Source organism: Oncorhynchus keta, chromosome 15 (assembly GCF_023373465.1).
Source record: "Oncorhynchus keta strain PuntledgeMale-10-30-2019 chromosome 15, Oket_V2, whole genome shotgun sequence".
NCBI classification, from domain to species: Eukaryota; Metazoa; Chordata; class Actinopteri; order Salmoniformes; family Salmonidae; genus Oncorhynchus; species Oncorhynchus keta.
Window position 1 is genome coordinate 37,660,256 of NC_068435.1, and position 16,819 is coordinate 37,677,074.

General features: G+C 43.5%; 1 protein-coding gene across 4 annotated transcripts in view; it reads left to right on the forward strand.

Annotated features, from left to right (window-relative positions):
- The first annotated feature begins 591 nt into the window (after positions 1-591).
- LOC118395239 (sodium/potassium-transporting ATPase subunit beta-1-interacting protein 3-like) overlaps positions 592-16,819 on the forward strand; it is a 152,177-nt gene continuing 135,949 nt past the window's right edge. For 2 of the 4 annotated variants that reach the window (XM_052463976.1, XM_052463975.1), the window contains exon 1: positions 596-955. In XM_052463976.1, coding sequence (XP_052319936.1) covers positions 902-955 — 54 coding nt within the window. In that variant the 5' untranslated portion in view covers positions 596-901. Of the gene's footprint in view, positions 956-16,819 lie in introns of all 4 variants that reach the window. The other 2 variants (XM_052463973.1, XM_052463974.1) reach the window with 2 other exon arrangements.

Sequence of the window (16,819 nt, forward strand, 5' to 3'; positions counted from 1 at the left end):
CATTTACCTTTCGGGTGGGGTGACTTGTCAGTTGTTTATCAACCCACATGAGTTTAACCCTATACACATTTGGTAAATAGTCAGCAGTTTCTTTACAATACAGAATAAGATGAATAATTCAAGGCACAATATTTTCTTAGCGCTCATCAGAAGAAATACAAGAAGATGATGGAAGGCGTTCACAGCGCTGTTGCTGAGTGTGTAATTGTGTCAAATGACCAGCATGTGGCGCCTAAGTTCCGTCATCAAGGTTTTGGTCTCATCTCCCAGTTGCTCTCACGAGAGAGGTGCAATTCAGTAGCTGACACTGCTAATACTGTACTTTTAGGTTTGACCCATACCAGAATTTATAATTATTTTGGTAAATAAATCCTTAAAAGGTTCAAGCAAAATATCCCGCTCTTCAAATGTTAAGTAGTAGGTTCTATTTAAAAAATATCCTAAATATTTGGCATAATTGTGTACTCAGTTCAACAGGTTATGAAAATAGTTCCAATGATTGAAAATTGTGTTTTAAACTCTGGAAAAGGGACCAGGTGAGAACACAGATTAGTGCCACAGGGCACCGTTAGTTTGTTGACGCCCTTGACTAGCCCCTTCCACCTCCCCCTTTTTATACTCTACACACACACACACACACACCGGCGTGAAATCCAACTACTCAACTCGGAAGCTAGCGGTAGAATCAACCCAAGCCACCCTTTCATACACAAAGCAATTATTGGGGGACATAACAGGCATGGGGTGCCGGAGCCTGCAGCGTACCTACGCAGTTTTCAAAGTGGACCGAGCTTGAAGCCATTCCTTGTATTTAAAGGTATCCGGATATCCAGTGACCCAGTGTAGACCGTTCTACGGACATTTCCTTGCTGTTTCTCGAGTGATTTTTGTTTTTGGCACAATGGGGTGCTGCAGCGGCCGATGCACGCTCATCTTTCTCTGCTCGATTCAGCTGGTGAGTGGTGGCCCGTTCCCTCTGTAGCCTAATACGAGAAGTGTCATTTGCCCTGTTTCTTATGTTTGTTTAGAAATTGGAAATCGGTTTTGGGTGAAACACACATTTCTTTGAAATCATTTTTGTCATTTTTCTTGGAACACTGGCCAATTTTACTACCGGTGCTTTCGTGTGTGAATGTATCAGTCTAGTTATAATGCTAACTTATAGAGGATATACGTAACTATTTGCGTCAAGTGTTATGTGCCCAAACTAACCTACACCTGTAGCACGCTGTTTTGTTCGTTCACCCTGTCCGTTACACGAGGATAGGCTCCTCTGCGATTTATGAGGGACATATGGTAAGACGGAAGAGTGGTGCGAGCATTCCGCACTGCACGCCCTGAACCAGAAGCTACAGTATGTGGTTCTCCTAGTCCTATAGTGGGCAGCCACCAGGCACTTTTACAAAGACATGTTCACACACCTCTGCTTATTTTACTGGAGCCTACAGGTGTGTACTGCGATCCAATATTTGTGCGGTGACCATTGACACAGTGGCCTATTGGTGTTTTGTGCAACACCAGCACCATTGTGTCTTCTCAGCTAAAGTCATTCATGTGTGGCAGATCAGAGAACATCCATCAAACCACTTTCACACAGTGAGTTAGTGTGTGTGATCCTACCTCAGTGAAAATAAATAAACATGATAGTTTTGTAGGCAAGCTTCCATCTGTCCCAGAAGCACCATGGGAACCTGTGATCCACAATGCAAAAGGGCATCAGCAAGTTGAAAGCTGCTGGAAAGAGGTTGTTACCTGGTTGTGATCAGTGGAGTGTGAGACGTGACATTTTACACAGAGTAGCTGTGAACTTGTTGTTAGTGCCCCCCCCCCATTCTGAATGTTGTTCTCTCTCTCTCTCTCTCTCTCTCTCTCTCTCTCTCTCTCTCTCTCTCTCTCTCGCTGTCAATCTCAAATCAATTCAAAGGGCGTTATTGGCATGGGACACATGTTTACATTACCAAAGCAAGTGAAATAGATTATAAACAAAAGTTAAATAAACAAACAATCAGAAATGAACAGTAAACATTACACTCACAAAAGTTTCAAAAGAATAGATACATTTCAAATGTCATATTATGGCTATGTATAGTGTTATAACAATGTGCAATTCACTGGTTTCCCTTTTCTTGTGGCAACAGGTCTTGCTGCTGTGATGGCACAGTGTGGTATTTCACCCAATAGATATGTGATATACACACAAGTGTAAAGGGATAAAGAATATGTACATAAAGATATATGAATGAGTGATGGTACAGAGCGGCATAGGCAAGATGCAGTAGATGGTATCGAGTACAGTATATACATATGAGATGAGTATGTAAACAAAGTGGCATAGTTTAAAGTGGCTAGTGATACATGTATTACATAAAGATGCGGTAGATGATATAGAGTACAGTATATACGTATGTAAACATTATATTAAGTAGCATTGTTTAAAGTGGCTAGTGATATATTTGACATAAATTCCCATTATTAAAGTGGCTGGAGTTGAGTCAGTGTGTTGGCAGCAGCCACTCAATGTTAGTGGTGGCTGTTTAACAGTCTGATGGCCTTGAGATAGAAGCTGTTTTTCAGTCTCTCGGTCCCAGCTTTGATGCACCTGTACTGACCGCCTTCTGATCGCCTTCTGGATGATAGCGGGGTGAACAGTGGCTCGGGTGTGGCTCGGGTGGTTGTTGTCCTTGATGATCTTTATGGCCTTCCTGTGACATCGGGTGGTGTAGGTGTCCTGGAGAGCCTTACGGTTGTGGTGGAGCAGTTGCCGTACCAGGCGGTGATACAGCCCGACAGGATGCTCTCCATTGTGCATCTGTAGAAGTTTGAGTGCTTTTGGTGACAAGCCAAATTTCTTCAGCCTCCTGAGGTTGAAGAGGCGCTGCTGCGCCTTCTTCACGATGCTGTCTGTGTGGGTGGATCAATTCAGTTTGTCTGTGATGTGTACGCCGAGGAACTTAAAACTTACTACCCTGTCCACTACTGTTCCATCAATGTGGATAGGGGGTGTTCCCTCTGCTGTTTCCTGAAGTCCACAATCATCTCCTTAGTTTTGTTGACGTTGAGTGTGAGGTTATTTTCCTGACACCACACTCCGAGGGCCATCACCTCCTCCCTGTAGGCCGTCTCGTCGTTGTTGGTAATCAAGCCTACCACTGTTGTGTCGTCCGCAAACTTGATGATTGAGTTGGAGGCGTGCGTGGCTACGCAGTCGTGGGTGAACAGGGAGTACAGGAGAGGGCTCAGAACGCATCCTTGTGGGGCCCCAGTGTTGAGGATCAGCGGGGTGGAGTTGTTGTTACCTACCCTCACCACCTGGGGGCGGCCCGTCAGGAAGTCCAGTACCCAGTTGCACAGGGCGGGGTCGAGACCCAGGGTCTCGAGCTTGATGACGAGCTTGGAGGGCACTATGGTGTTAAATGCTGAGCTTTAGTCGATGAACAGCATTCTCACATAGGTATTCCTCTTGTCCAGATGGGTTAGGGCAGTGTGGTTGAGATTGCATCGTCTGTGGACCTATTTGGGCGGTAAGCAAATTGGAGTGGGTCTAGGGTGTCAGGTAGGGTGGAGGTGATATGGTCCTTGACTAGTCTCTCAAAGCACTTCACGATGACGGAAGTGAGTGCTATGGGGCGGTAGTCGTTTAGCTCAGTTACCTTAGCTTTCTTGGGAACAAGAACAATGGTGGCCCTCTAGAAACATCTGGGAACTGCAGACTGGGATATGGATTGATTGAATATGTCTGTAAACACACCAGTAAACACACCAGCCGTCATAGTTGAAGTGTACCTATGATGAAAATTACAGGCCTCTCTCATCTTTTTAAGTGGGAGAACTTGCACAATTGGTGGCTGACTAAATACTTTTTTGCCCCACTGTATATGCACTGAGCTTGTCTGATTTTTTTTTTAAAGCGAACTATTTGATGAAATAATTAAGATACACAAATGACTCAATGCATACATGTGTCATGTAATTGATTTTGATTGTGCCGGGCCTGCCTCTGAGTTGCTGTGCTCTGTTAAAAAAAAGACAGCGAGTGATTTTGTGCTGCATCAACCACCACAGAACAACAGTGTGTCTATGCAGAAGACATGACAATAAACTCAAAATGGGGGAATGTTTACTGGTTGCTCAGGAAATAAAGGGGAAGTCAGATGTGTCGAATAAATGTGACTAGTTGTGGAAAATACTGGAGATCAAGAAAAATATGCTATGGAGCAAGCACTGTGTGCATATTATGCGTGCCAAACACGCAAAATATGCCAATATGACATCATACAATATAAATATAATATTCCATTTGGAAGAATGTAAACAACACTAGATAAATTATAAGTGTGCCAGAGAGTCTGTTGTAACATTTTTGGATTTTTTTTTGTAAAGCCTTTATTAAAGCAAAGACTAAAATGCAATTTCCCGAAATGGAACGGTTTAGGCCTGGTAAATTGTTTACGCTAATTATCAGTGATCGCTTTGTTATTTTATTTTAAAAGGAACATGCTTGATTGCATCATGAATGACTCGTATGCTGTGTGATGACATTAACGTATAAATAATTGATTGATACAGTAGCATATACTCTAAGTTTTGAAATATAGACATAAGATACAGTATTAAGACTAAACTGGATGCGCTCTACAGCTCAATGGTGGTTAAACAAGACTGCTATAATAAGCCTACTAATGATATTACTTATTATAATAATGTCACGTTCGTCGTACGGAGGAGACCAAAGCGCAGCGTGATTAGAATACATACTTTTTATATTTAATGAAGAACACTTAAATAGCCCTATTTGGTAAATGACCAAATTCATATTATGGCAAGAAGAGCTCAAATAAGCAAAGAGAAATGAAAGTCCATCATTACTTTAAGACATGCTCTGTCAAATATGGAACATCTCAATAACTTTTAAAGTTTCTTCAAGGGCAGTCGGAAAAACAATCAAGTGCTATGATGAAACTGGCTCTCATGAAGACCACCACAGGAATGGTAGACCTAGAGTTACCTCTGCTGCAGAGGATAAGTTCATTAGAGTTACCAGCCTCAGAAATTGCTGTTCAAGTAACAGACACATCTCAACATCAACTGTTCAGAGCAGACTGTGTGAATCAGGCCTTCATGGTTGAATTGCTGCAAAGAAACCACTACTAAAGAACACCAATAAGAAGAAGAGACTTGCTTGGGCCAAGAAACACAAGCAATGGACATTAGAAATATTTCCTTTGGTCATATTGAGTCCAAATTCGAGATGTTTGGTTCCAACCGCCATATCGGTGTGGGTGAACAGATGATCTCTGCATGTGTATTTTCCACTGTAACGCATGGAGGAGGTGGTGGTGGTGGTGTGGGGGTGCATTGCTGGTGTCACTGTCTTTGATTTATTTAGAATTCAATGCACATTTAACCAGCATGGCTACCACAGCATTCTGCAGCGATACACCATCTCATCTGGTTTGGGCTTTTTGTGGACTATCATTTGTTTTCAGCAGGACAATGACCCAACACACCTCCAGGCTGTGTAAGATCTATTTTTACCAAGAAGGAGGGTGATGGACTGCTGCATCAGATGACCTGGCCTCCACAATCAACCGACCTCAACCAAATTGAGATGTTTTGGGATGAGTCGGACCGCAGAGTGAAGGAAAAGCAGCCAACAAGTGTTCAGCATACGTGGGAACTCCTTATAGACTGTTGGAAAAGCATTCCAGGTGAAGCTGGTTGAGAGAATGCCAAGAGTGTTCAAAGCTGTCATCAAGGCAAAGTGTGGCTAGCTGAGGAATATTTTTTTAACACTGTTTTGGTTACTACATGATTCCATAGGTGTTATTTCATAGTTTGGATGTCTTCACTATTATTCTACAATGTAAAAAATAGTAAAAATAAAGGAAAAACCCTTGAATGAGTAGGTGTTCTAAAACTTTTGACCGGTAGTGTATATTCGGAAATGTGTTCCACTAATTGGTCTTTTGACCCATTGAGACCTTATCATGATTGGGTCTCTTCCTCTCCTAATGACCAGCTAGATTACCACGTGGGATTTCTTTCCTGAACTCATTTGTCTACTCAGCCAGCCAGTCCAGCCCAGACCATTCTTTCACACAGACAATACTGTGTTGGTAGTGTGTGATGATCCTGCAACATTATGCTGGGTTGTCTGTGAGAACCATAGAATTTGTGGAATAAATTTCCATTCCGTGGTTAGAACTATGATTCCATTTCTAGACTATTGACGTGGTCAGAATAGTGGTCAGAGCTCACACGGGGGCCATGGTGATGTCATCCAGGTCCTATCAGGTCACAGTTACCTCTCGGCACTTGAGATTGATTGGTTATCCTATGTGTCATCGTGCTTGGGCTCTTGCCTATTCCCATTAACTGGTTGCTCAATCGCTGTGAGCAACCGAGCACTTTTGTCACACAGTTTTGTAGCAACGATTGCTACTTGACTTTCTACTATACTAGCGTTGATGACACTGTTGTGTAAAATGTAGATGACAACGCGGTTCAAGTAATTGTGATGTAAAACCTTCAATTCACAACCTCAATCCATGTGCAGTATAAATAGATAACTGTTGTAGTACAGTTACAATGGGACCCATACCCATGTCTTTGTCCCAAACAATATGCTTCTCCATTTCTTCTCTCATATATTGCCTAATCTCAAGACTGTTGAGTTAAGCAGGAGTCCAGAAAGCTCCATTGCTGTGTGGGAAAGAGTTCCTCTCAGAGTGTGAATGATGGAAATATAATATTATCATCACCCATCATCCAGCAGCACTCTCTACACTCTCCCAGAGTGCTTCACTCCTCTCATTGCTATCTGTCCCCCGATGTCCCAGGGGTATCTACTTGGCTGGCTGTGAGATTCCTGAAGATCTGTCTCTCTCCTCCCAGAATGCTCTCTGCTTCCGACGTGACAGGGGCGCTTCAGGGCTGTTGGTAACTGTCACCCCAGGGCAGGAATGTGACACACATACATGTGTGCACATGTATACACACAAACTCATGCACGCAGACAGAGAGACATGATGTGGTCCGTTTTTAGGGCCCTTTTCACCTGAGAACTTCTACTTGTTTCTATTTACCTCATGAATGACTCACCAATGTCTATATGTACATTATTAGATCAATGTCTTTCATATGAGCTAGGCTGGTTTGTGTGTGTGTTTGTGTGACATTGAAGACTTCTGAGGCTTTTCATTTCTCCTCAGCAAGACTTGATCCTCGTTGATCCTGTTGAAAGCTAACACCTCACTGGATTGGAAAGGATAGAAGAGGTTTTCTCTACGTCAAGAAGACACCTCTGGCCATTCACAACTAGCTACCTGTCCCACCCCTCTTCCTCTCCCCCTCACCCTCTTCCTTCCTCCTCTTCTGAAGAGCTGGAAGCAGGGCTCTAAAGTGCAATGAAATATTTTGCTGTGTGACCAGAAGTTTTATTTTGGGAGCACTGTGTGACTGTGAGATTTTTTGTTTGTTGCTATAATGATATGGCTTGTTTCTGAGTGCCTCAGTGAAACAAGTGAGTGCAGATCCATTAGCGTCATGGTTGCACCATTACTACGGTGGGTGCCTCAGTGAAACAAGTGAGTGCAGATCCATTAGCGTCATGGTTGCACCATTACTACGGTGGGTGCCTCAGTGAAACAAGTGAGTGCAGATCCATTAGCGTCATGGTTGCACTACGGCGAGTGAGGCTTGGTTCTAGACCAGGACAAAAGACCCATATTACCGGAGCAACATTTTGATCTTCCTATAGCCGCGGATCGCTGGGACCACATAAACCATGTCGTGGACCATTCTAAAAAATACTTGCGCTTCCTTAACCATTTGTTTACACTCTACTGGGAAAATACATTAACTTAGTGATTGATAGTTGGTATTCAGCAGTCATAAAAGTATGCCTTATTTACTTTGAAGAACTACAAAAATAGCTGATGACTTGAAATGAAATAATTAAGTCATCAAATATTTTATTATAGTAAAGTAATGTAAATAAATGATGGTTATTTAGTGATAAGCAGTAATGGGCAGTCCCTACCATCATGGGACTTTTATTAATTGTTTTATTCTGTGTTGTTAAAGCATTCAACCACATAATGCATAGTGCATTTAACTGTCTTAACAAATGATCTAAACCGTTATCAAAAAATGGTGATCCTTTTTTTATAATTGAACCAAACCTGACCTCAAAAAGCACTACACACACACACACACACACACACACACATCTCCCAGCACTACTTTTATAATGAACTAATGTATTTACAGTGTTACATATTACTTTCTAGAGCATAACATGTGCTTCAAATGTAGCTACATTTCAGGGTTAGAAAGAGAGAGAGAGAGGGGGAGAGAGAGAGAGAGGGGTGTTAGAAAGAGAGAGAGAGAGACAGAGAGAGACAGCGTGAGAGGAGAGAGAGACACAGCGAGAGAGAGGGTTAGAAAGAGACAGAGAGAAAGAGACAGAGAGAGAGAGGGTTAGAAATCAATCACATTTATTTATATAGCCCCCAAAGTGCTGTACAGAAACCCAGCCTAAAACCCCAAACAGCAAGCAATGCAGGTGTAGAAGCACGGTGGATAGAAAAAACTCCCTAGAAAGGCCAGAACCTAGGAAGAAACCTAGAGAGGAACCAGGCTGAGGAGTGGCCAGTCCTCTTCTGGCTGTGCTGGGTGGAGATTATAACAGTACATGGCCAAGATGTTCAAACGTTCATAGATGACCAGCAGGGTCAGATAATAATAATCACAGTGGTTGTAGAGGGTGCAACAACCTCAGGAGTAAATGACAGTTGGCTTTTCATAGCCGATCATTCAGAGTTAGAGACAGCAGGTGAGGTAGAAAGAGAGTCCAAAACAGCAGGTCTGGGACAAGGTAGCACGTCCAGTGAACAGGTCAGGGCCGCAGGCAGAACAGTTGAAACTGGAGCAGCAGCATGGCCAGGTGGACTGGGGACAGCAGGGAGTCATCAGGCCAGGTAGTCCTGAGGCATGTTCCTAGGGCTCAGGTCCTCTGAGAGAAGAGAGAGAGAGAGAGAAGGAGAGAGAGGGAGTAAGAGAGAAAAAAGAGAGAGAATTAGAGGGAGCATACTTAAATTCACACAGGGCTCCAGATATGACAGACTGACCATAGCCCCTCCAACACATAAACTACTGCAAAATAAATACTGGAGGCTGAGACAGGAGGGGTCCGGAGACATTGTGGCCCCGTCCAACGATACCCCCGGACAGGGCCAAACAGGCAGGATATAACCCCACCCACTTTGTCAAAGCACAGCCCCCACACCACTAGAGGGATATCTTCAAACCAACAACCTACTACCCTGAGATAAGGCCGAGTATAGCCCACAAAGTTCTCCCCCACAGCACCAACCCGAGGGGGGCGCCAACCCGGACAGGACGATCATGTCAGTGACTCAATCCACTCAAGTGACGCACCTGTCCTAGGGACGGCATGGAAGAGCACCAGTAAGCCAGTGACTCAGCCCCCGTAATAAGGTTAGAGGCAGAGAATCCCAGTGGAGAGAGGGGATCCGGCCAGGCTGAGACAGCAAGGGTAGTTTGTCGCTCCAGTGCCTTTCCGTTCACCTTCACACCCCTGGGCCAACCATAAGACCTACTGAAGTGATGATTATTCAATAAAGACTTAAAGGTCGAAACCGAGTCTGCGTGGGTAGGCAGACCATTCCATAAAAATGTTGCTCTATAGGAGAAAGCCCTGCCTCCAGCTCTTTGCTTAGAATTCTAGGGACAGTAAGGAGGCCTGTGTCTTGTGACCATTGCGTACGTGTGGGTATGTATGGCAGGACCAAATCGGGAAGATGGGCAGGAGCAAGCCCATGTAATGCTTTGTAGGTGAGCAGCCGTGTTTAGCACTAACTGAAGTTTATTTATGCTTTATCTGGGTAGCGGGAAAGTAGAGCATTGCAGTAGTCTAGTCTAGAAGTGACAAACGTATGGATACACTTTTGCATCATTTTTGGACAGAAAGTTTCAGATTTTTGCTAGGTTACGAAGATGGAAAAAGCTGTCCATGAAATATTCTTGATATGTTCATCAAAAGTGAGATCAGGGTCCAGAGTAACGCCGAGGTCCTTCAGTTTTATTCAAGATGACTGTACAACCTTCAAGATTAATTTTCAGAGCCAAAAGAAGGCCTCTGTTTTTTGGGACCTAGAACAAGGATCTCTGTTTTGTTCAAGTTTAAAAGTAAAACATTTGCCGCCATCTTCCTTATGTCTTAAACACAGGCTTCCAGGGAGTTTTGGGGCTTCACCATGTTTCATCGAAATGTACAACTGTGTATCGTCCTAATAGCAGTGACATGTTTCTGAATGATATTGCCAAGAGGTAAAATATAGAGTGAAAACAAGTGGTCTTAAAACGGAACACTGAGGAACACCGAAATGTACAGTTTATTTGTCAGAGGACAAACCATCCACAGAGACAAACTGATATCTTTCCGACAGCTAAGATCTTAACCAGGCTAGAACCTGTCCGTGTATACCAATTTGGGTTTCCCAAAAGAATGTGGTGATCGATGGTATCAAAAGCAGCACTAAGGTCTAGGAGCACGAGGACAGATGCAGAGCCTTGTTCTGACGCCGTTAAAAGGTAATTAACCACCTTCACGAGTGCAGTCTCAGTGCTATGATGGGTTCTAAAACCAGACTGAAGCATTTCGTATACATTGTCTTCAGGAAGGCAGTAAGTTGCAGCGCAACAGTTTTTTCTACAATTTTTATAGTTATAAAAATCTTTTCTGGGTCAAGGTTTGGCTTTTTCAAAAGAGGCTTTATTACTGCCACTTTTAGTGAGTTTGGTACACATCCTGTAGATAGGGAGCCGTTTATTATGTTCAACATAGGAGGGCCAAGCACACGAAGCAGCTCTTTCAGTAGTTTAGTTGGAATAGTGTCCAGTATGCAGCTTGAAGGTTTAGAGGCCATGATTATTTTCATCAATATGTCAAGAGATATAGTATTAAGAAACTTAGTGTCTTCCTTGATCCTAGGTCCTGGCAGAGTTGTGCAGACTCAGGACTACTGAGCTTTGGAGAAATACACAGATTTAAAGAGGAGATCGTAATTTGCTTTCAAATGATCATGATCTTTTCGTCAAAGAAGTTCATGAATTTATCACTGCTGAAGTGAAAGCCATCCTCTCTTGAGGATTAAATGTAGTTACTCAGTTAGGTGGTTAACTGATTTTTGTACTCTGACGTCCTTGGGTAGGTGGAGGGAGTCTGGAAGGGCATCTAGGAATCTTTGGGTTGTCCGAGAATTTATAGCACAGCTTTCGATGATCCTTGATTGGGGTCTGAGCAAATGATTTGTTGCGATTGCAAATGTAACAAAATGGTGGTCTGATAGTCCAGGATTATGAGGAAAAACCATCCACAACATTTATTCCATGGGGCAAAACTAGGCCCAGAGTATGACTGTGGCAGTGAGTAGGTCCAGAGACATGTTGGACAAAACCCACTGAGTCGATGATGGATCCAAAAGCCTTTTGGAGTGGGTCTGTGGACTTTTCCATGTGAATATTAATGTCACCAAAAATGTTAATATTATCTGCAATGACTACAAGGTCCGATAGGAATTCAGGGAACTGAGGAACGCTGTATATGGCCCAGGAGACCTGTAAACAGTAGCTATAAAAACTGATTGAGTAGGCTGCATACATTTCATGACTAGAAGCTCAAAAGACGAAAACGCAGTCATTTTTTTTTGTAAATTGAAATTTGCTATCAGAAATGTTAGCACCACCTATGCCTTTGCGGGATGTGCGGGGGATATGGTCACTAGTGTAACCAGGAGGAGAGGTCTCATTTAACACAGTAAATTCATCAGGTTTAAGCCATGTTCAGTCAGGCCAATCACATCAAGATTATGATCAGTGATTAGTTCATTGACTATAATTGCCTTGGAAGTGAGGGATCTAACATTAAGTAGCCCTATTTTGAGATGTGACATATCACAATCTCTTTCAATAATGACAGGAATGGAGGAGGTCTTTATTCTAGTGAGATTGCTAAGGCGAACACCGCCATGTTTAGTTTTGCCCAGCCTCGATCGAGGCACAGACACGGTCTCAATGGGGATAGCTGAGCTGACTCCACTGACTGTGCTAGTGGCAGACTCCACTAAGCTGGCAGGCTGGCTAAAAGCCTGGTTCCTGGCCTGCACCCTATCTCATTGTCTATGTTGGTAGATAAGATGAGAGCACCCCTCCAGCTAGGATGGAGTCCGTCACTCCTCAACAGGCCAGGCTTGGTCCTGTTTGTGGGTGAGTCCCAGAAAGAAGGCCAATTATCAAAAAATTATATATTTTGGGAGGGGCAGAAAACGGGTATCAAACAAGCTGTAGAGCTCATCACTCCCCCTAAACTGGGAGGGGGCCAGAGACAATTACTCGATGCCGACACATCTTTCTAGCCGATTTACACGCTGAAGCTATGTTGCTCTTGGTGACGTCTGACTTGTTCATCCTAACATTGTTGGTGCCGACGTGGATAACAATATCCCTATACTCTCCCCTACTTCCATACATACAACACACTAATCACACATTTATGAAATGCTATGACAACACGTACTTTCCTCCCCGTATGCACATAGACAGAAATGTACACACACAACACACTCACACACTCCCGCGCCCCTGCTCAGAGTAACACACCTGTTTCTCTCCACCCCCCTGCCCTGACCTTTTTTCCTCATTAGAGATAAGTGGTAAAGGAATTTGTTAAGACGTGTATAAAGCTGTCAACAGCCTTCCTAAAGAGTCCCTGAAGACCACTGGAACAGCCTTATTCTACCCAGCACTATTTCTGAATGCCCCAAACACTTCCTGTGTTGGGTTAGGTCAGGCACACCTCCTCGCTCTGTTTTGATTAGTTTGATCTGGCCCGTAGAAAAGGGAGGGACGAGGAGTGCTCAGGGTTTGGAGTGGAGTGATCTATGAAAACCAAGGCACAACTATAAGGGTTCTCTCTGTAAAGGCCCAGAGATTTTCCTGCTTAGGCTAGGTCATGTGTGGTCAGGAAAAACCACTGACCATACAGGCCCTCACAGTAACTTAGGTTTTTTCAGAGACAGGAATGTGTCGAGGCACAGATCTGGGGAAGGGTATATAAAATGTCTGCAGCATTGAAGGTCCCCAAGAACGCAGTGGCCTCCATCATTCTTAAGTGGAAGAAGTTTGGAACCATCAAGACTCTTCCTAGAGATGGCCACCTGGCCAAACAGAGCAATCAGAGGAGAAGGGTCTTGGTCAGGGAGGTGACCAAGAACCCGATGGTCACTCTTGGCAGATCTCTAGAGTTCCTCTGTGGAGAAAGGAGAGCCTTCCAGAAGGACAACCATCTCTGCAGCACCCCACAATCAGACCTTTATGGTAGAGTGACCAGACAGAAGCCACTCCTCAGTAAAAGGCACATGACAGCCCGCCAAAAGTCACCTAAAGACTCTCAGACCATGAGAAACAAGATTCTCTGGTCTGATAAAACCAGGAATGAACTCTTTGGCCTGAATGCCAAGTGTCAAGTCTGGAGGAAACCTGGCACCATCACTACAGTAAAGCATGGTGGTGGCATCATCATGCTGTGTGGATGTTTTTCATCGGCAGGTATTGGGAGACTTGTCAGGAACAAGGCATTGATGAACGGAGCAAAGTACAGAGAGATCCTTGATGAAAACCTGCTCCAGAGCGCTCAGGACATCAGACTGGGGCAAAGGTTCACCTTCCAACAAGACAACAACCCGAAGCACTGTCGTGACGTTGTATTAGTTAATGTGATGACTGTTGTTCATCGAATGATTAAAAGTTTCTAATTGTGTGAATAACTGTATCAAGCAATTATTAACTCATTAACCTGGGGCACCATGGGAAAACTAGTTTCTATTTCCCAAATTAACTCCAACAATATCAGAATATCGATTTTACAACAGCCGCTAATTAACCAGTTACCTCTACAATCTCGTTCTGAACGTCGTATAGTCCGTGAATCTGCACGGACCCGGGTCTCACCAATGAGTTCATACCACACCAATCTTAGTTGAATATTTATTCACTAGAAAGCTAAATTGATGATAAAAGATACACATAAAAAAGAACACATTAGGCTATTGATTAGAACTTAGTATAACGGGCCAACACGCTATGGTGCGTGTTACCCAAAATGGGGATTTCAAAGAAAGAGAAAAAAGAAAGTACACAAGATAAATATACATTTGGGTGAATTTGTCAGCTATGCTATTCTAACCCTAGCCTTGCCCCAAACTACCGCTCTTATGGGTCAGAATATAATGATGTAATTATGTGGGGAAGATCTCCGAGGATTCTCTGCGGGGACCGTTCAGGCTGCTCAATGACGCACTTGCCCGGTGCACCTTTCTGGTCCTCCTCACGATGTCAGCGTCCTTTTGGCTTAGGAGTCTGTTCCCTCACCCTTGCTCTGGAAGGGGTCTTCTGAGGACAGACAACTCTGTAGCTCAGAGCTCACAGCATAGGAATGAAACCGTTTAGATACCACGATTCCCTGGGTTTGGATGCTAGGTGGTCCGGCTTGAATTCACCCGCTTAGACACAGCTACTCATCCGTAGCTTGGGTAGAAAAAGACTTCAAACTTGTGTTGCGTTCTGGGTTCGTTTACTTTTTAGACCTTGGCTGCAGCTTGGGTCACGTAGTCTTATCTGTAAATTCTTTACTCACAGGTTTTATACCCTTGGGTCAGAAGTGGGTGTAACCACCTTTAGGGAAATTCTCTGGGTGTACCAAGTTAAGAGCAAGGTCTAGGTTTTCTCAAATCCAATTTTAGACAACTAACTTCACATATCATCTTTACCAAAACATTCCCTTTGATTTGGACATTTTCCACACAACGTACAATGTATAAACATCAAACATATACTATGAAAACTCTTCACGTTACAATGTTTTCGTAATAACGTCATCTATTAACCTTCAATAACAAAATGACATACATTTTCATATTCCATCTGTCACGCCCTGGCCTAAGTATTTTGTGTTTTCTTTATTATTTTGGTCAGGCCAGGGTGTGACATGCGTGATTTATGTGTCTTGTCTTGTCTAGGGGTTTATTAGATTTATGGGGTTGTGTTTAGTAGAGTTGTCTAGGAAAGTCCATGGTTTCCTAGAGTGGTTCTCAATCAGAGGCAGGTGTTTATCGTTGTCTCTGATTGGGAACCATATTTAGGCAGCCATATTCTTTGGGTATTTCATGGGCGATTGTCTCCTGTCTCTGTGTTTTGCACCAGTTAGGACTGTTTCGAGTTTACACGTTTCTTGTTTTTGTAGTTTGTTCATGTATAGTTTTTCTTATTAAAAAAACCATGAACTTCAACCACGCTGCGTTTTGGTCCGCCTGTCTTTCGACAGAAGAATCCAGTAACAGCATCTATCGTCATGACCACCATTGTGGCTGACGGAAACCATTGTTCCAAAGTCCCTTTATTTAATGTTTAATGTTCTGAGGCTGGTTCTCCATAGTAACAGGACAAAGGAATTTGTCTGTGGCCTGAGATTTACCAGGGGCGTGAGGGGTCATTAAACCCCGACAACTTCAGACCACTAGATCTCTCCTCCTCTGTTGGGGTTGAGAGATAATCTGTAGGGTTGTGGTCTCCTGTAACCTGACCTGATCAGGACAGTCATGACAGCACACAACCAAGACAACGCAGGAGTGGCTTCAGGACAAGTGTCTGAATGTCCGTGAGTGGCCCAGCCAGAGCCCGGACTTGAACCCGATCAAACATCTCTGGAGAGACCTGAAAATATCTGTGCAGCGACACTCCCCATCCAACCTTACAGAGCTTGAGAGGATCTGCAGAGAAGAATGGGAGAAACTCCCCAAATACAGATGTGCCAAGCTTGTAGCATCATACCCAAGAAGACTCGAGGCTGTAATCGCTGCCAAAGGTGCTTCAAAAAAGTACTGAGTAAATGGTCTGAATACTTATGTAAATGTGATATTTCAGTTTCAGTTTCAGTTTCAATAAATTAGCAAACATTATGTAAATCACCATCAATAGCACACCATAAACAGTTATTTGTGCTAAAAATAGAACAGATATAGGCACAGACTATGTGATGATAATAAGTAGCTTTGTAATGTCTTTCTGGATCAAACCACAATGGCATCATTGTCATCCCTAATTAACTTGTGGTTCGCTGCATCGTGGCCAGGCAGGGAGTTGCGCATGGTGATTTCCCTCTGAAGGCGGATAATGAGTTTCTATTGATTGGGAATCCTCTTGTTCCTCTACACTGACTGACCTTTCAGGACAGATGGGATGTCTCTCTGTATAGCACTGCCTCAGAGTAATGGCTGGTTTGCCAGTCTTCCATCTGCTGTACTTGTTTGGTCATCAAACGTTTTTGCGATTGTTGTTTTACCTAACATTTAGTTACGGTTTTGTTTTTTAGTGTCTGTTGTTCTCAAGATGACCTGTTGTGTGGAGTCTTAAGTGGTGAAATGAGGCCACACCAGCGTGAGAAACAGACACATAGGCAGACAGGCGCACAAAATCACATACATAGTTTACAGCGGGTTTGAAAGGTGCAGCGAAATGCTTATGCTCCCTCAACAATACAGCACATTCATCAATACAATATAATAATTACAGAGTCATCCAGAAATAATGGTCGTTCCACGTCAAAAAGCACAAGAAGGAGAATCTAGACATCCACCATCTCAAGATTGTTTTAAAATCGTAGAACACTGATACTGTATTCTCGTTGTTAGGGTGGGATTGGGGTGTGGAGGGCTTGTGGGTGACTTTTCACCCAAAA